This window comes from Anomaloglossus baeobatrachus, chromosome 1 (genome assembly GCF_048569485.1).
Source record: "Anomaloglossus baeobatrachus isolate aAnoBae1 chromosome 1, aAnoBae1.hap1, whole genome shotgun sequence".
Classification (NCBI taxonomy): Eukaryota; Metazoa; Chordata; class Amphibia; order Anura; family Aromobatidae; genus Anomaloglossus; species Anomaloglossus baeobatrachus.
In genome coordinates, this window is record NC_134353.1 from 20608050 (window position 1) to 20628868 (window position 20819).

The 20819-nt window shown below is 44.6% G+C and overlaps 1 protein-coding gene across 1 annotated transcript in view; it reads left to right on the plus strand.

Moving 5' to 3' along the window:
- LOC142299917 (vomeronasal type-2 receptor 26-like) overlaps positions 1–20819 on the plus strand; it is a 135433-nt gene that overhangs the window by 21777 nt on the left and 92837 nt on the right. Inside the window, exons 3-4 of the mRNA XM_075341893.1 lie at positions 4351–4548; positions 11701–12498. Of these exons, the coding sequence (XP_075198008.1) occupies positions 4351–4548; positions 11701–12498 (996 nt within the window). The remainder of the gene's footprint in view (positions 1–4350; positions 4549–11700; positions 12499–20819) is intronic.

Sequence of the window (20819 nt, forward strand, 5' to 3'; positions counted from 1 at the left end):
GATGGTGCAGGGATTATCCTTGGTTGTGAAGACAGGGCTCATCTGTTGGGAAAGCTGAGTCCCGGGTGGGGATTCCACCAGATACAGCGCCAGTCCCCTCGTGATTACATTGATTTACATACACGTCCTAAGTTAGTAAGTACTTTCTGGAACAAATATGTAAATCCAAGGGTGTGAAGAGGTTACATTAGCAGAAAAGGACGTGGTTAGAACCTAGTAGCACCCCTTTGCTAATTATCACATCTTGTTTAAGAGATTTTCATACATTTTTGATTGGAAAGGTCTTCCAGTTCTGTGAGATTTCTGGCTAGCCTTGCATGCAATGCTCTTCATTTGAGCTGTCTTCCAGTTCTATGAGATTCCAGGCTCATCTTGCATGCTCTGCTCTTTTTAGATCTAGCCACAGATTATCAAAGATGTTTAGATCAGAGGACTGTGAGGAACATTGTAAACCCTTCAGCTTGCGCCTTTTGGGGTTGTTTATTGTGGCTTTTAAGGATTATTATCCATTTGTAGGAGCCATCCTCTTTTCAACCTCAGCATTTTTATGGTGCTATATTTGCATCAAACATGATTTATCTACCCCCATGCTTAATGGTTGTGAGATATTCTTTTCCTGAATTTCCTTGCCCCTTTTTCATCAAGCCTCTCATACAGCCAGATCAGATCTCATACTTTGCACTAACAAGGGACAACAATCACGAAACACAAAGTCTGCAAACTGAGATTCTGATCTGGCATAAATCCTAAGTCTTATGACAAGGCTCATGTCACTTTTGACTCTTAGGATTGCTACCTCCAATAAGTGGCACTAGAGTTTTTCAACTTCCTCACTGAAGAGACAACTTGCTGTTTTCACCACACATACCTTTAATCATTGTGGCAAAAGAGATCTTTCTTAACCTCATCAGTCCATAGGACTTGTTTACAAAATACATCAGGCTTGTTCCGATGTTCTTTTGCATTTGTATGATGCAGGAGATTTTTTTCTTCTGATGATTCTTCCTTAAAGGCCATATTTGTGCATGTGTCTCTGAACAGTAGAAAAACGTAACACAACTGCAAAGTAAGCTAAATCTAATGCTAAAGGTCTTTTGCAGTTAGACAGGGGTTTCAATTTGTTTCTCTAGCAATCCTACGAGCAGCTCTCATAAAAATTTTGCTTGTCTTCCAGACCTTTTCTTGACCTCCATTGTTTCATAACTGCCATTTTCCCTTCGCCATGACAGCACTGTGCGCAAGAGTGTCCGCCCCCAGAAACCAGAAACTTACAGACATAAAAAGGGCAGCACCTTTCTGTAGCCCCAGTGTGTTCCCTGTATCTAGGAGCGGATACCTACACCACCGTTCAAAAGTTTGTGGTCACCCAGAAAATGTCGTCTTTTCCATGAAAAATCACACTTTTATTTATGAAATAAGTTGCATAATGAATAGAAAATATCATCCAGACATTGACGAGGTTAGAAATAATGATTTTTACGTGAAATAATAATTTTCTCACACTTTGCTTTCGGCACAGAATGCCCCTTTGCAGCAATTCCAGCTTTGCAGACCTTTGGCATTCTAGCTGGTAATTTGCGGAAGTAATCTGGAGATATTTCACCCCATGCTCCCCCCCTCCCACAAGTTGAATTGGCTTGATGGGCACTTTTTGCGTTTCATACGGTGAAGCTGCTTCCACAACAGCTCTATAGGGTTGAGGTCTGGTGACTGGGCCACTCCATTGCAGATAGATACCAGCTCCTGCTTCTTCCCTAAATAGTTCATGCATAATTTGGAGGTGTGCTTTGGGTCAGTTGTAGGATGAAATTGGCTCCAATCAAGCGCTGTCCACATGGTATGGCATGGCTTTGCAAAATGGAGTGATAGCCTTTCTTATTCAAAATCCCTTTTACATTGTACAAATCTCCCACTTTATCAGCACCAGCACCAAAGCAACCCCAGACCATCACATTACCTCCATCATGCTTGACAGATGGCATGAGGCACTCTTCCAGCATCTTTTAAGTTGTTCTGCATCTCACAAATGTTCTTCTGTGTGATCCAAACACCTGAAACTTCGATTTGTCTGTCCATAACACTTTTTTCCAATCTTCCTCTGTCCAATGTTTGTGTTTTTTTGCCCATATTAGTCTTTTCCTTTTATTAGCCACTCTCAGATATGGCTTTTTCTTTGCTATTCTACACTGAAGGCCGGCATCCCGGAGTCGCCTCTTCACTGTAGATGTTGACACTTGCATTTTGCGGGTACTATTTAATGAAGCTGTCAGTTGAGGACCTGTCAGGCATCCATTCCTCACACTAGAGACTGTAATGTCCTTGTCTTGTTGCTCAGTTGTGCAGCGCAGACTCCTACTTCTCTTTCTACTCTGGTTACAGCCTGTTTGTGCTCTCTTCTGAAGGGAGTAGTACACACCGTTGTAGGAAATCTTCAGTTTCTTGCAGTTTCTCAGAACAAGAATAGACTGTCGAGTTTCACATGAAAGTTCTCTTTTTCTTAGTTTTTTGAGAGTTAATGGAACCAACAAATGTAATGCTCCCGATTCTCAACTAGCTCAAAGGAAGGTCAGTTTTATAGTTTCTCTAATCAGAAAAACTGTTTTCAGCTGTGCTAACATACTTGCACAATGGTTTTCAAGGGATTTCTAAACATCCATTAGCTTTCTAAAAAAGTTAGCAAACACAATGTACCATTAGAACACTGGAGCGGTGGTTGTTGGAATTGGGCCTCTATACACCTATGTAGATATTGCATTCAAAACCAGAAGTTTGCAGCTGAATAGTCATTTATTACATTAACAATTTATAGAGGGGATTTCTGTTTAATTTAATGTTTGCTTCATTGAAAAAAATGTGCTTTTCTTTCAAAAATAAGGAAATATCTTAGTGACCCTAAACTTTTGAACTGTAGTGTATGAATGGTGCTTCCCGGGGAAGTTTTTTTCCGGCATACCTGTGTCTCCCTCGCTGTCACCATGGAGCCTGGGGATGGATTCGGAGACTGCTTTCTATGAGGGGAGGCCGGATCTCTCCTGGAATGCACTGCTACCAATGCAGACAGTGTCGGCGACTGCTCCATGCTGGAGTTCTGGGCCAGAAGGCGGCATGTCCAGCGTGTACGCCTGCACACAGGATCCCCAGGCATTTCCAGCTGGATGAGATGTCACACGCCAGGGAGTATGGTATCCTAGCACTTCCGAGTTCAGAAGCAGAATGGAGGATCCGCACGTACCATGCCCCAGGCATATAATATTTAAAGTGACACAACTGGTTGCGCCCTGTCACCTGTAGACTTGGACACGTGGTATGGTGCTGACCATGGAAAATCACACAATGCCATGCATTGACATAGAGGGCCCGAAACACCCTCTTAACGTGGTAGTTACAGGATAAAGGAGGGGCGAGTGCCTACTCTGTGATACCATACTGATAGCCTCATTATTGTCATTTGTTTTAAGCTAGGAAGGCGACATACAAAACAAAAATAAGGAATGTGCCTTTTGCAAGAGAAATCTAGACAGGGAATATAATAAGAAACAGTGTCGTTCTTGCATTGAGAAGACAGTAGCAGAAGAATCCTCCTCAATCTTTCAGGAAATTAAATCCCTGATTAAAGACCAGGTTAAAGCTACAGTGAAAAAAGAAATTTAACCATATGGTTCAAAAATTGGGCAGCAGAATTCCAGTCCAAGGTAAAGCTGTGCTTTATCCCATGTCAGGGAGCATTCTAGTTCGGACCAGCCTTAGATGAAATTCTGGAGAAGGTTACAGACAAGAAAAATAATTCCATCTTCCCCCCTTCCAAAGGTTCCGAAGGTCCTTTCATGGCTCAGGGAAGAGAGGACATAGAAGGGGCTGAACAGAAGACAGCCAAGAGAAGGGCACTCCTGGAAGGATTAGGATAGAAAGGGATTTTTTTGCAATTATTCTCCCTCTAGGAGGAATCCCAGGCAACAACAATGAGACCAGTCAAGAGGTGGGTGGAAGATTGAAGCTCTTCTCTCCCAATGGGCAGAGAAAAAATTAAATAAACTTGTACAAGACAGATCAACTCTGTAAGAGATACTATGTCTGTTAGTCTTTCTGGCGGCTACAATTCAAGTGGTTCAGTGGGCACAACTACACATGAGGGAACTTCAATGGCAGATATTACCTCTATAGACAGCAAACCTAGACAATCTAAATCTCAAATTTCAACTAAACACGAATGTGATAAAGTCTCTGGGTTGGTGGCTAAGCATGATCAGTCTGGAAAAAGGGGTTCCTTGGACACTGAAACAACCAATTGTGATTACCACGGATGCAAGTCCCACAGGCTGTGGTGCTCACTTGTAAGATCTTGTCTTCCAGTGGGGTTGGGACCCCACCATAAGAATCGGATCTTCCAATCTAAAGGAACTGGCGGCTCTAAGACACGTCATCCAACAAACTTTAAGTCAAGTGACAGGGAAGGACATGATCATGATGTCTGACAACAGGGCAATGGTGGTATATCTAACTCACGCTGGTGAAACCAAGTCCAAGTCCCTTATGGAGGAGGCAGGAAGGGTATTCCAGCTAGTGGAAATGAACTTTTCATTCTTAACCGGTTGACACATAAAGGGTGCGGAAAACATGGTGGCCAACTTCCTAAGCCGATATGTTGTCAGGTAATGGACCTTGAATCAAAAGGTCTTCAAGCAAATCTGCACAGACTGGGGATGGCCATAAATAGATCTATTCGCCACCAGACAAAATAGCTAAGTGAGGAAATTCTTCTCCTTGGATCCACGAGAATTACCAAACGAGGTAGATGCCCTCCTCCAGAAATTTCAGCTGGCCTACGCTTTTCCCCGTTCCATCTGATCACAGCAGTACTCAAGAAAATATGGGAAAACAAAGCCAGAGTCATTCTGATTGCACAATTCTGTTCAAAGAGACCGTGGTTCATGTGGATCAGGCGCATGTTAGTATCAGACCCTTGCATACTCCCTGACATCACCAACTTTCTATCTCAGAGACTCATCCTTCACCCTCAGGTTCAGGGACTACGTCTGGCAGTGTGGAAATTGAGAGGTGACTACTCTTAGCCAATGGGTTTTCTGAAAACTCAGTCTCTAACATGCTGTCAAGCAGCAAAAAAGTGCCATCAGTTAAATATGTAACAATTGGGGTAAAATTCTTAGAATTTTAAGGATGGGATCTGACCACCCAAAACCAGCAGATTTCCCTAAGGGAAGTTCTGGAGTTCTTGCAAAAGGGCCTCCAGAAGGGTCTATTCACCACCACTCTGAAAGTACAGGTCTCATCCCTGAGAGTGCTATTCAACCAGAAAATTGTGGATCACCCATGGATCCGGAGATTCATTAGAGCATCCTTCTCTTCTAGACCCTTAAGGTCCAAAGAGTTAGCCCTTTGGGATATATATTTAGTGCTAAATGCTCTTACCAAATCACCCTTTGAGCCTATCTCTTCAGGGTAATTCTAAAAGCTGACTCAGCTTTCTGGCATAAAGTAAATTCAAAATTCCACAGGAACTAGGAGATAATTCCACCTTCCTTTTGAAAATGTCTTGAAACCCCAAGGGAAACTAACTTTTCACTCCCTCAATGTTAGAAGATGCATGATAGAATACCTGAGGGTAACAGAACCATGGCAGAAATCCCCAGCTATGTTTCTTACATTCCAGCGAGCTAATAAAGCTGAACAAGCAACCAAACGCACTATTGCTAGGTGGGTTGGGATAGGCAGCTCCCTAGCAAACTGTGCCTTGGGTCAAACCCCTCCTCACAGCATTAAGGCTCATTCCACTAGAGCCATAGCAACCTCCTGGGTGGAAAGGGCTAATGCCTCGGTGGAACAAATCTGCAAGGCTGCAGTTTGGTTCTCCCCTTCCACGTTCTTAAAACACTACCGGCTGGATTTGGGTCTTTCATGCCTTGCCTTTGGAAGGCAGGTAATATCAGCTTTGGTCCCACACTAGAGAATTATTCTATTTTATTCTCTAACGTATGGAACTGTCATGGTGATGGAAAAGATAATTACTTATCGGTAATTAGACTTTCCAGAACCGTTACAGCACTGTGCTAATTCCCTCCCTTAATCTTGGTGACAGCTCCTTTCTAACACATTTTTCTATTCCAATTTATGGGCGATGTACCCCTAATTTTTGTTTGTAAAGTATATATGTATATATAAATATATATATATATATATATATATATATATATATATATATATATATATATATATATATATATATATATATATATATATATATATGCATTAATAAAACAGTTACCTCCTCATACTATAAAAACACTTGGGCTGCTAAGAGGTGCCAAAATGAAAAGTGAAAAATCCAATTACTGGTAAGTAATTATAATTTTTTTTAATTATATTTAGTATAGAGGAAAGTGAAACTTGAAAACGCTTGTTATCTTCTTATAACTTCTGCTGTTTGGACCTCCACTATTTTCATTTTCAGAGTGCTAGGCAGCTGCTTAGAACAACGCATGGCAGCTGTGTTTTGGCACAAAGTTAGAAGAAGCCGGGTTTTTATAAAGCTGCGCAATTTGCATTACCTGGCCTTTCCCAACGATGAAAGAGAACAAGCCATAACCCTGAAAGGCTAATTAAGGTCTGATACATTGGTCAAAGTTCTCTGAGCACACAAATCTCAAAGGGTGCCCAAACGTTTGTATCAGCCCATTTCCTTTTTGTAATTTTTAAAATGAAAAAAAAGTGAAAAACATTTTGCCTAAAATATCAAGGAAATATTTCATCTTTAAATTTATGCAAAGGGGGTGCTCAAACTTTTGCCTGCCACTCTATGTCCTCAATTATGTAACTTATAATCATCTTATGATGAGAGACTTCCTGAATCCTGACTCATACCAACATGTTAAATACAAACAAACTCCAAAAAAGAAGTGTAAAAACCTCTCTAAGACAGATGAGCTTTATTGAACTAGAATAAAACATATATAGTATATCACAAATGTGAATAAACCCCTCACATTTTTAAAAAAAAAAATTATAATTTTTCATGGGACAACACTAAAGATAATACTCTTTTATACAGTGTACAGTAGTCAATGTACAGCTGGTGTAAGAGTGTAAATTTGGTGCCCTCTAAATAACTCACTACATAGCCAATAATATCTAAACCACTGGAAGCAAAAGTGAGCACACCAATAATTGAAAATGGCCAAATTGTGCCCAAAGTGTAAACATTTGTGTGGTCACCATTATTTTCCAGCACTGCCTTAACTCTCTAAAGCATGGAGTTCACTAGAGCTTTATGGGAGCCAATCAATCCTCTTCCATCCTCCATTAACGCATCACGAGCTGGTGGATATTAGAGACATTGCACTTCTCCATCTACTTTTTGAGGAGGCCCCACCAATGTTCTATAGGGTTTAAGTCTGGACATGCTCGGAAAGAACAGCACCTTCCACCTCAGTTTCTTTCTTAATCAAATAGGCCAACTAAGCAACATGGCTGCGTGGAACCAGCCCTGGAACAAGGCCTGAACCAAGGTTTCTACCTTTACCAGAGACAGCAACATAAGACAGACGTAGGGCTGGTGCTCCCGTACCACTGGCACCATAGACAATAGACAATTTGGAGACCCTACTTGTATCAATACATTTCCAAAAATTAAAATCAGGTAACAGAAAAAGTGGCAATAATTTGCACATACTACAATGAGCCCCACAAAGGAACATGGCAGCATGGAACGAGCCAAGGTACAAGACCTGAACCAGCATTTCTACCTTCAGTAGAGACAGTAAAGGCCACTTTACACACAGAGATAAATCTGCGGCAGGTCTGTGGTTGCAGTGAAATTGTGGAGAATCAGTGCCTGGTTTGTGGCTGTGTACAAATGGAACAATATGTCCATGATTTAATTGCAACCACAGATCCGCCAAAGATTTATCTCTGTGTGTAAAGTGGCCTTAAGATGACAGACAGGTGTAGGCCTCTTGCTCCAGACCACGGAAACTTCAGTCAAAAGAGAATATTGAAAACTGACTTAGAGTGTTGAGATTTAAAAACCTTTCAGGCAGACAGCAGTACAGTATTTTCAATTCCCCCACTCCCTATAGGGCATTAAAAGAGCTAGGGGATACGGTCCATGTAACACAGAGGCTGTAGGCCTCTTGCTCCCAGAAGACTGGCACTACCCATAATACACGACTTTGTCACCTATCTTGTAGTCTCAACATTTAAAAACCTTTAAGGCAGACAGCAGTACAGTATCACCAATTTCTCCCATCCCCAGAGGGCTTTAAAAGAGCAGAGAGGTTAGTGGCTAAAATGAGTGCCCAATATCGCCACCTTTCTTTATGATGACACTTAGCAGCCGACTATCCATAGATTCTGTCAGTTGCTTGATCTGTTTACGATCAAAATTGCATGCAGCAGCCACCACAGCCTCCGGACATTGTTCCCAGAGGTGTACTGTTTTCCCTCCCTGTAGATCTTACATTTTATGAGGGACCACAGGTTCTCTATGGGGTTCAGATCAGGTGAACAAGGCGGTCATGTCATTATTTTTTCCTCTTTTAGACCTTTACTGGCCAGCCACGCTGTGGAGTAGTTGGATGCATGTGATGGAGCACTGTCCTGCATAAAAATCACGTTTTTCTTGAACAATACCGACTTCTTCCTGTACCACTTCTTGAAGAAGTTGTCTTCCAGAAACTGGCAGTAGGTCTGTGAGTTGAGCATCACTCCATCCTCAACCCGAAAATGTCCCACAAGTTCATCTTTGATGATACCTGCCCATACCAGTACCCCACCTCCACCTTGCTGGCGTCTGAGTCGGAGTGGAGCTCTCTGCCCTTTACTGATCCAGCCTCTGGCCCATCCATCTGGCCCATCAAGAGTCAGTCTCATTTCATCAGTCCATAAAACTTTTGAAAAATCAGTCTTCAGATATTTCTTTGCCCAGTCTTGACATTTTATCTTGTTTCTTGTTCAGAAGTGGTGGTCTTTCAGCCTTCCTTACCTTGGCCATGTCCCTGAGTATGGCACACCTTGTGCTTTTTGATACTCCAGCAACGTTGCAGCTCTGAAATATGGCCAAACTGGTGGCAAATGGCAACTTGGCAGCTTCACGCTTGATTTTCCTCATTTCATGGGCAGTTATTTTGCACCTTTTTTTGCCCAACACGCTTCTTGCGACCCTGTTGGCTATTTGCCATGAAACGCTTGATTGTTCAGTGATCACGCTTCAAAATTTTGGCAATTTCAAGACTGCTGCATCCCTCTGCAAGACATTCACAACTGTGGACTTTTCAGAGCCCGTCAAATCTCTCTTCTGATCCATTTTGCCAAAGGAAAAGAAGTTGCCTAAAAAGTATGCCCCCCACTATATAGGGTAGTGATGTCATTACACCGCACCCCTCCTCATTACAGAGATGCACATCACCTGATTTACTTAATTGGTAGTTGGCTCTCAAGCCTATACAGCTTGGAGTAGGGCAACATGTATAAAAATGATCATGTGACCAAAATACTCATTTGCCTAATAAGTCTGCACACAGTATATAATATATAAATATATATATAAATATATATATATATATATATATATATATATATATATATATATATATATAAACACTGGCAAGATCTAATTTACAATAGGACCAGGAGGGGATGGAGAGGGGAAAGAGGGAGGGAGAGTTGAGGGTAAAAAGAGACTAAAAATGAGAACCACCATGGGATCCCTGGTGTGACTTCCAGTGAAGTCAGTGATGTCACCTGCTCACAGCCAGGTACCCCTCAACTGTCAGTGATTTCCGTAGACAGCAAAGAGAGGACATGTTTTCCCTCTCTTCAACATCTGGATGAGAAAATGGGACCACACTTCAATGAATTCCATGTGTGGTCTGATTTTCACAAACTTACAGATTTGAAAAAATTGAAAAATATTTATTTTCTCCCCAGCTCGGGGAAAAACGGATTCTGATCAGCGTCTGATTAGTATTATCAGATTGTTTTTCTTGGACATGGAGAAAACAGTTGTATGACTTTAGCCTTGTACTGACTCCAGTGGTGCAGGCTCAGCTGCTGCGCCCATACCATAGAATCATAGAGTCATAGAATCAGAGAATATTACAGTTGGAATGGACCTCCTGGGTCATTTAGTCCAACCCCCTGCTAAAAGCAGGGTTCACTAAATCATCCCAGACAGATGTCTGTCCAACCTCTTTTTAAAAACTTCCACTGAAAAAGAACTCAACCTCTCGTGGCCGCCTGTTCCACTCGTTGATCACCCTCACTGTCAAAAAGTTTTTTCTAATATCTAATCTGTGTCTCCTCCCCATCAGTTTCATCCCATTGCTTCTAGTCTTCCTTGTGAAAATGAGAATAAAACTGATCCCTCTACAGTGTGAAAGCCTTTAAGATATTTGTAGACAGCTATTAAGTCTCCTCTCAGTCTTCTCTTTTGCAAGCTAAACAATCCTAAATCCTGTAACCATTCCTATAGGACATGGTTTGCAGACCAGTCACCATTCTGGTCACTCTTCTCTGAACTTGCTCAAGTTTGTTGATATCTTTTTTAAAATGTGGTTGCCAGAACTGGACAGAATATTCCAGATGAGGTCTGACCAAAGAAGAGTAAAGGGGGATAATGAATTCATGTGATCTAGACTGTATGCTTCTGTTAATACATCCTAGAATGGTGTTTGCCTTTTTTGCTGCTGTATCACACTGTTGACTCCTGTGCAGTCTGTGATCTATTAGTATACCTACGTCTTTTTCACACATGCTATTGGATAGCTCTATTCCTCCCATGCCGTATATGCTCTTTTCATTATTCCTGCCAAGATGTATGACTTTGCATTTTTCCCTGTTATAAACCTTTCTATTAGTTGCTGCCCATTGTTCCAGCTTGGTTAGATCTTGTTGAATCCTCTCCCTGTCTTCTCTAGTATTAGCTATTCCTCTTAGGTTTGTGTCATCAGCAAATTTAATCAGTTTACCCATAATTCCTTCATCTAAATCATTAATGAAGATGTAGAACAACACGGGGCCCAGGACAGAGCTCTGTAGTACCCCACTTGAGACAGTTTTCCAACTGGATGTGCAGCCATTTATGACCACTCTTTGACTCCGATCACTAAGCCAGTTACGCATACAACTAACAGTTGCCTTGTCCATTCCACACTTGGTAATTTTTTCAATAAGGATTGTATGAGATACTTTGTCAAATGCTTTGCTGAGGTCAAGATATACTATATCTACTGCATTTCCCTGATCCACCCAGTCAGTGATTCTGTCATAGAAGGAGATTACGTTAGTCTGACATGACTTATTAGTTACAAACCCATGCTGGCTCTGGGTAATCACTTCATTCTCATCCAGGTACTTGCATAAATGTTGTTTAATAATTTGTTCAAAGATCTTTCCTGGTATGGAAGTCAGGCTCACAGGCCTGTAGTTCCCTGGCTCCACCTTCTTCCCCTTTTTCAAGATTGGGACAACATTTGCTCTTCTCCAGTCTTCTGTAACTTCTCCTGTTCTCCAAGAATTTTCAAAAATTCTGAAGAGTGGTTCTAATATTTCCTCTATAATGGTTTATAACTCAGGTGACAAATTATCAAGTTGTCTTTGATATGTTTGTACATTTACTGTTTAAACACAAAGTCAATGTTGCATTTATTTAGAATTTTTACATTTTCATTATTACATATTTTTGTGTAGATCAGCTATGAAGATGTCGATCCATTAACAAGAAATAGTGACCTTTACAGGACATTTTTTACAACTACTAAGCATGATGACTTCCGATACAAAATAATTACACTTATCGTGACAAATTACAATTGGGACTGGGTTGGGATTCTTACACCGGTTGATAACACTGGAGAAGCAGAAGCAGAAAAACTGAGAAAACACCTGAATATGTTTGGAGTCTGTGTTGCATTTATTATACAGCTGAGCTCGGATTGGTTCAGTAATTCGAAAAAGCTAAATATGATCCAGAAATCTAACGCCAGAGTCATAATAATCTGCGGTAAATTCTACTTACATTACAGTTTTTTAAAAGATTTGAAATTTCTTAGAGAAAATATCACCTTCATCCTGCATGAGTCTTGGTCTTCTGCGTTTCATCTAGGAGACCAATTTTTACAGGCAATTAACTGCAGCTTGATTGTTTCACAGAGGGAACAGGAAATTCCTGGTCTGGAGAGTTTTCTACACTCTATAGCTGTAACAAACCGTCCTAATGACCCAATATTGGAGGATATTCTGTATTATTATTTCGCCTGTTTTATTCCAAATAAACACAAATATTTAGTTTTTCAAAGTCTTTATGAAATAGTCCAAAACTGTTCAGGAGGAAGATATCCCATCACATCAGCGTTAGCGAGATCAAAGTATCCAACCTTCTACCATGTGTATACTGCAGTGTATATATTGGCCCATGCTCTAAGGGAAATGATGATCAGTACAGGAAGGATTTATGATGGATCTAGAACTAATGGATTTAAAGGAAAGGTAATTCATAATAATATCAAAATGATTGGAATAATTATAATAAAGATGTTTTAATATTAAAAATGTTTATGACATATCCTTAATAGAGATGAGCAAACCTCCTTAGTTCACGTTCACCAGTTTTAGATTTGTTACAAGCCTTGAACAGTTCGTTAGGGCTCGGCTTACCAAACACTTTGCTCAGAAGTCCTCAATTACTCCTTAATTTGAAATAAAATAAAAAAAAACACCTTCTTTCACCAATTTACGAACTCGCAAAACACCCAGGTCTGATGTCATCCACACAGGGTCTCAATACGATTCCAGGTCTGCTACATCTGAAGGCACAGCATGCAAGCATGCAGCCGTAGAAAAATGACCACCTGCTGTGGATTTCAGGCAGAGACTGAGCCACAGCGATCAACGAGGACGTTAATCAGGTAATTTGCGACCACAGTTGGAGGTTCCCACTGTCCTCTTCCTGTGACCTTTGGGAACTTGACCTCTGGTGACTTCATTAAACTGAGTTCACAGACTTAAATCTCCTGGCAGAAAACTGAGATTCAGATTTGGTGCTAAGATTTTTACACCATATTCCTGCTCCTATTTATCACATCTCCACCGAAGTCGACTTCTACTTCAATCACCAGACACCACCACATCACCACTGGGGGAACAGTCAGTTGCTCTGCTGGGCACAGGCTCCGCTCATCTATTAGGCTGGGTTTCACTAGAACCTGCAGTACTACTGGTTGACTTTGGTGGTGTGTGCCTTCTGGCTGAGTAGCTACCTTTCAGCTGGGGCCAATGGGAAGGCACCACACCCCTCTTATGCTTTCTCCATTCTGCTGGCAGGTGCCAGATATAGTCCAGTAAATCCCTGCTAGTCTCTGGTGCCTTGCTGTTTGTTTGTATTCCCATATATTGACCTTAGCTTGACTACTTGACTACTCTTCTGCCTGCCGTTTCTGTACTTTTCTGCTAGTTTCGGTTTTGACCCTTAGCTTGATATCTGACCACTCTCCTGCCTGATGATTTTTATCCCTATTTTACCTTCTGGATTTGACCCTGCCTGGTTACTGCTCTTCTCAGGACTGCAATCTTTTGCGAGCAGTGATCACCTGGGCCCTGTCGTAATTCCAAATCCCTGTATAGGGGTTAAAGGGTTGTGGGGTACAGGTTCCTGCTTTGTGGGCAGTTGCCTCTATTCACCTGTTTCACTGATCCTGAGTCCATGGCTCCAGCAAGGCGCCACATAAATCTACACCTCCTGGCAAAAAAAAACAAAAAAAACAAAACAAAATTACATTATTACTAGAGATGAGCGAACCGGTCGCGGTTTGGCTCGAGGTTGGTTCGCCGAATGGAGCTCCCGTTCGAGTTCGGTTCGTCGAACGTTCGACGAACCGAACTCGAACTGCATAGGAAACAATGGCAGGCAATCACAAACACATAAAAACACCTAGAAAACACCATCAAAGGTGTCCAAAAGGTGACAAACAACTCACAACAACACAAACACATGGGAAAGTGACAAGGACAAATTCTCATGCGAAAACAAAACAGTGTTACGAGGAAAAAGAGGACGAGACACAGATATAGGCATGGCATGCCCTTCTAAAATCATGTAAAACACCGCAAGGTGACTCCAAACGGAGTCTCCCTTTTTTACAAAAATTGGGCCACACAGACACCCCTTCAGTGGCAGCCCTTGTGCCCCAGTTGTACACTTTACAGCTAGATTTGCATCAAGCACATTCAAAAATACGCCATACTTAACCGTCCCCAGGATGACACCGGGGTAGGTAGCAAAGTCTTTCCTGATCCCAGCTGTATGCATCTTGGATCATTTTTTAAAACTATGTAAGCAAGGGTTACTCCAAGCGGAGTGTCCCTTTTTCCAAAAATTGTGCCCCACACACACCCACCCATTCAGTGGCAGCATTTGTGCCCTAGTTGTGCACTTCACAGCTAGATTTGCATCAAGCACATTCAAAATCCACAAGCATTTACTCTCCCCAGGATGACACAGGGGTAGTAAATTCCTGGTGGATCCATGAGTTGTTCATTTTGATGAACGTTAGTCTGTCCACATTGTCACTGGACAGACGCCTGCGCTTATCTGTCAGCACACACCCAGCAGCACTGAAGACACGTTCAGAGACAACGCTGGCAGCTGGACACGACAAAATCTCCAAGTCGTAACTGGAGAGCTCTGGCCATTTTTCTAGATTTTAACCCCTTAATGACCTTTGACGTACTGAGTACGTCATGGTGACATGGTGCTAAACGACCCATGACGTACTCAGTACGTCATGGCGAAATCGCGGTCCCGGAGCCCCGGGGAGTGAAATTTGTTTAATTAAACGGTAGATTCGGGAAGGAGGGGACCTCTGCCTGACCTCAGGAGGGGTGGTGTCTCCTCCCCGAACCTACAGAGGCTGTGATTGGCTGACAAACGCCGCTCAGCCAATTACAGTCACTGTAATGTGTCAGCCATTGAAAATGGCTGACACATTGAAATCCAGCCATAATCAGTGCTGCTGTAGCACTGATGACTGGCTGGAGCTGGGTGAACTTTGTTTCACCCGCCCCCAGCTCTGATTGGAGAGACCGGCCTTGTGACCGATCTCTCCCAATCACTGTGGATCTTGTGCCGGTGACCTGTATGTGACCGCTACCTTCAGCTTCACTCCGTCCGTGAAAGCTGATGAGAGCGGTCGCTGTAGGTGCCCATCGGTAAGTTATAGCCCCCCCCGATCCACCGCTGCTCCCCGCCAATCCACCGCTGCTCCCCGCCGATCCACCGCTGCTCCCCCGCCGATCCACCGCTGCTGCCCGCCGATCCACCGCTGCTGCCCGCCCATCCACCGCTGCTGCCCGCCCATCCACCGCTGCTGCCCGCCGATCCACCGCTGCTGCCCGCCGATCCACCGCTACTGCCCGCCGATCCACCGCTGCTCCCCACGATCCACCGCTGCTCCCCACGATCCACCGATGCTTCCCGCCACGCCGCTGTTCCCGCCGCTGTCCCTGCCTGCCACGCCGCTGTTCCCGCCGCTGTCCCTGCCCGCCACGCCGCTGTTCCCGCCGCTGTCCCTGCCCGCCACGCCGCTATTCCCGCCGCTGTCCCTGCCCGCCACGCCGCTATTCCCGCCGCTGTCCCTGCCCGCCACGCCGCTATTCCCGCCACTGTCCCTGCCCGCCACGCCGCTATTCCCGCCACTGTCCCTGCCTGCCACGCCGCTTTACACACCGCTGTCCCCGCCGCCACCGTCCCCTTTCAGTCGCACCCACCTTTTTCAGCCGCCGCTGCACCCGATCGGCCGCCGCCTCCATCGGCTGCCACTGCACCTAATCGGCTGCCGCCTTCCATGTGCTGCCTCCCCTTCCCCCCTCCATGTGCTGCCTCCCCTCCCCTTCTCCATGTGCTGCCTCCCCTCCCCCCCTCCATGTGCTGCCTCCCCTCCATGTGCTGCCTCCCCTCCATGTGCTGCCTCCCCCCTCCCTCCATGTGCTGCCTCCTCTCCCCCCTCCCTCCATGTGCTGCCTCCTCTCCCCCCTCCCTCCATGTGCTGCGTCCTCTCCCCCCTCCCTCCATGTGCTGCCTCCTCTCCCCCCTCCCTCCATGTGCTGCCTCCCCTCCCCCCTCCCTCCATGTGCTGCCTCCCCTCCCCCCTCCCTCCATGTGCTGCCTCCCCTCCCCCCTCCCTCCATGTGCTGCGTCCTCTCCCCCCTCCCTCCATGTGCTGCCTCCTCTCCCCCCTCCCTCCATGTGCTGCCTCCCCCCCCTCCCTCCATGTGCTGCCTCCCCCCCCCTCCCTCCATGTGCTGCCTTCCCCCCCTCCATGTGCCATCGCTCTCTCCCATCAGACTCTGCCCCCCTCCCTGATCTGCTGCCTGCTCTCTCCCATCCTTTTCACCCTCCTTCATCTGCTGCCTTTTCTGTCTGCTGTGATCCTGCTGCCTAGATCCATCCTGTAAGGTAGCTATCCCCAATCTCACCTCCCACCCCCCATCCTCCGCCGCTCCTCCATCCGCTGCGCCCTTTCCCATCCTCCATCCGCTTCGCCTTTTCTCATCTGCCGCTCCTCCATCCGCTGCGCCTTTTCTCATCTGCGGCTCCTCCATGCGCTGCGCCTTTTCTCATTTGCCGCTCCTCCATCCGCTGCGCCTTTTCTCATCTGCCGCTCCTCCATCCGCTGCGCCTTTTCTCATCTGCCGCTCCTCCATCCGCTGCGCCTTTTCCCATCCTCTGCCGCTCCTCCATCTGCTGCGCCTTTTCCCATCCTTTGCCGCTCCTCCATCCGCTGCGCCTTTTCCCAGCCACCATCTGCTGCGCCCTTTCTCATCTGCCGCCCCTCCATCCGCTGCTGTGCCCTCTTGCATCGCATTATCCAGCGCAGTTGCTCGCTTCCAGACAGGAGCGGATGATGCGATGCAAGACTCGTGCATAGTGGCAGGCGCTCATTTTTTATTTTTTTTTTACTGATGTCTGTATTTTTTATTTCGCCAAACTAATTTTTTTTGTATGGGGGGGGTCTAGTTTCCAAAATGGGATCACATGTGGGGGAGCTCCATTGTTTAGGCACCTCAGGGGGTCTCCAAATGAAACATGGCGTCTGCTAATAATTCCAATCAATTTTACTGTGAAATGGCGCTCCTTCTCTTCTGAGCCCCGCCGTACGCACAAACAATTGATTTCCACCACATATGAGGTATCGTCGTACTCAGGAGAAATTGCACAATACATTTTATGGTGCATTTTTTCCTGATACCCTTATGGAAAAAAAAGCTACCTGTTTGAAAAAACAATTTTGTGGTAAAAAAAAGAATAAAATATTTTCACGGCTGAACATTACAAACGTTTGTGAAGCCTCCAGGGGTTCAAAGTGCTCACTAAACAGCTAGATAAATTCCATGAGGGGTCTAGTTTCCAAAATGGGGTCAATTGTGGGGGAGCTCCATTGTTTAGGCACTTCAGGGGGGTCTCCAAACGCAACATGGCGCCCGCTAATAATTCCAACCAATTTTGCTGTGAAATGGCGCTCCTTGCCTTCCGAGTCCTGCCGTGCGCCCAAACATTTGATTTCCACCACATATGGGGTATCTGCGTACTCAGGAGAAAATGCACAATACATTTTATGGTGCATTTTTTCCTGCTACCCTTGTGATAAAAAAAGCTACCTGGTTGAAGCAACAGTTTTGTGGTAAAAAATTTTTTTTTCTTTTCACGACTCAACGTTATAAACTTCTGTGAAGCCCCCAGGGGTTCAAAGTGCACATCAAACATCTAGAAAAAATATTTGAGGGCTCTAGTTTCCAAAATGGGGTCACTTATGGGGGAGCTCCATTGTTTAGGCACCTCGGGGAGTCTTCAAACCCGGCATGGCGTCCGCTAATGAGTGCAGCTAATTTTGCACTCAAAAATTCAAATGGCGCTCCTTGCCTTCAGAGTCCTGCTGTGTGCCCAAACATTTGATAACCACCACATATGGGGTATCTGCGTACTCAGGAGAAAATGCACAATACATTTTATGGTGCATTTTTTCCTGATACCCTTGTGATAAAAAAAGCTACCTGGTTGAAGCAACAGTTTTATGGTAAAAAAAAAAAATTTTCTTTTCACGGCTCAACGTTATAAACTTCTGTGAAGCCCCCAGGGGTTCAAAGTGCACATCAAACATCTAGAAAAAATATTTGAGGGCTCTAGTTTCCAAAATATGGTCATTTGTGGGGGAGCTCCATTGTTTAGGCACCTCAGGGGGTCTTCAAACCCGACATGGTGTCCGCTAATGAGTGCAGCTAATTTTGCACTCAAAAATTCAAATGGCGCTCCTTGCCTTCCGAGTCCTGCTGTGTGCTCAAACATTTGATTACCACCACATATGGGGTATCTGCGTACTCAGGAAAAAATGCACGATACATTTTATGATGCATTTTTCCTGATACCCTTGTGAAAATACTAATTTTTATGGCTAAAGTAACATTTTTGTGTTAAAAAAGTAAAATTTTCATTTTTTCGTCTACATTGCTTTGGTTGCTGTGAAGCTCCTAAAGGGTTAATAAACTTCTTGGATGTGGTTTTGAGCAGAGTAAAGGGTGCAGATTTTAGAATTGGGTCACTTTTGGGTATTTTCTGTCGCCTAGGTTTCTCAAATCACTCCAAATGTGATGTGGTACCTAAAAAATTTTTTTTTGTAAATTTTGTTGGAAAAATGAGAAATTGGTGATGAACTTTGAACCCTTCTAACTTCCTAACGGAAATTTTTTTTTTTTCAAAAATTGCGCTGGTGTAAAGTAGACATGTGGGAAATGTTGTTTAGTAACTTTTTTGTGTGACATATCTCTCAGATTTATGGGCATAAAATTTCAAATTTTGAAAATTGCAAAATTTTCAAAATTTTCGCCAAACTTCCGAAATTTTCACAAATAAACGCAAAACATATCTGCCTAAATTTACAACTGACATGAAGTACAATATGTCACGAAAAAAACAATCTCAGAATCGCCAGGATCCGTTGAAGTGTTCCAGAGTTATAACCTGTGAAAGTGACACTGGTCAAAATTGCAAAAAATGGCTGGGGCTTTAAGGTGAAAACAGGCTGGGGGCTGAAGGGGTTAAGCCCAAAATGAGCAAGGCTCCATTTGCAAAGTCATGGCATCGATGTTCATTTGGAGATACTCCTGTATCATCCTCTCCAGCCGTTGACTATGTGTCAGACTTGTTGTCTCTGGTGGCCTTGCAAAGGACGGTCTAAAAAATTATGAAAATATTCCATAAAATTGCTGTTACCAGCACCAGATACAGTCCTACTGGTACGGGTAGACTGTTGAAGATGACGAGACCGTCCCATGTTTGTCAAGTTACAACTGGGAGATTCACTCCCTCCACCTGCACGGTTGTTTGGTGGAAAAGCCGAGCTAAGATCGAGTAACAGCTTCTGCTGATACTCCTGCATACGTGCGTCCCTTTCTATGGCTGGAATTATGTCACAAAATTTGGACTTGTACCAGGGATCTAATAGTGTGGCAAGCCAGTAGTCATCATCACTTCTAATTTTGACAATACGAGGTCCCCCATGGTCCCATGCCTGGCGCCTTGGTGATGATGAACGTCTGGACCTTGGTGATGTTGTTGTGTCTTGCGCATATGAATCCTCCTGTAGTTCATCCCCTTCCTGTTGTCCCACCCCCTGACTCCGAATAGTGTTTAGCGTGTGCTCCAGCATGTAAATGACTGGAATTGTCATGCTGATAATGGCATTGTGAGCGCTAAACATATTCGTCGCCATGTCGAAACTGTGCAGAAGGGTGCATAGGTCCTTGATCTGAGACCACTCCATCAGGGTGATCTGCCCCACCTCTGCATCTCGTTGGCCCAGGCTATACGTCATGACGTATTGCACCAGGGCTCGGCGGTGCTGCCACAGTCGCTGTAACATGTGGAGAGTCGAATTCCAGCGTGTCGGCACATCGCATTTCAGGCGATGAACCGGCAGGCCGAAAGACTTCTGGAGCGATGCAAGTCGCTTAGCTGCGGCGCTTGAACGGCGGAAGTGAGCAGACAGTTTTCGTGCCCTGGTCAGAAGGCCATCTAGGCCGGGATAGTGTGTTAAAAATTGCTGGACAACAAGGTTCAACACGTGAGCCATACAAGGTACGTGTGTCACCTTGCCCAGGCGAAGGGCCGCACCCAGGTTTGCAGCATTGTCGCACACGGCCTTACCAGGCTGCAGGTTGAGTGGAGACAACCATTTATTAAACTCTGACCGCAGAGCTGACCACAACTCCTCAGCTGTGTGACTCTTATTCCCAAGACATGTCAAGCTAAAGACCGCCTGATGACGTTGCGCTCTGCTGCCAGCATAGTAATGAGGGGTGCGTGATTCCTTCTGCGCAGTGAGAACGCTGGTGGCCTGACCAGGCAGGCTTGGGGCGGAGGTGGAGGACACAGATGAGGTGGAGGAGGCAGAAGCAGTGGCGGAACTTGGACAGACAGAGGATTGACACACAAGTCGTGGGGACGGCAAGACTTGTGCAGCAGACCCTTCACCATCTATCACCATAGTTACAAAGTGCCCAGTCAGCGACATGTAACGTCCCTGTCCATGCTTACTGGTCCAAGTATCGGTGGTGAAATGCACCCGTTCACACACAGAGTTTCTCAAGGAAGTGGTGATGTTGTGTGCGACATGCTGGTGTAGCGCGGGCACACCTTTCTTAGAGAAGTAGTGGCGACTAGGCATCTGGTACTGGGGCACAGCGAGAGACATAAGGTCTCTAAAATCCTGTGTGTCCACTAGGCGGAAAGGCAGCATTTCGGTAGCCAACAGCTTACA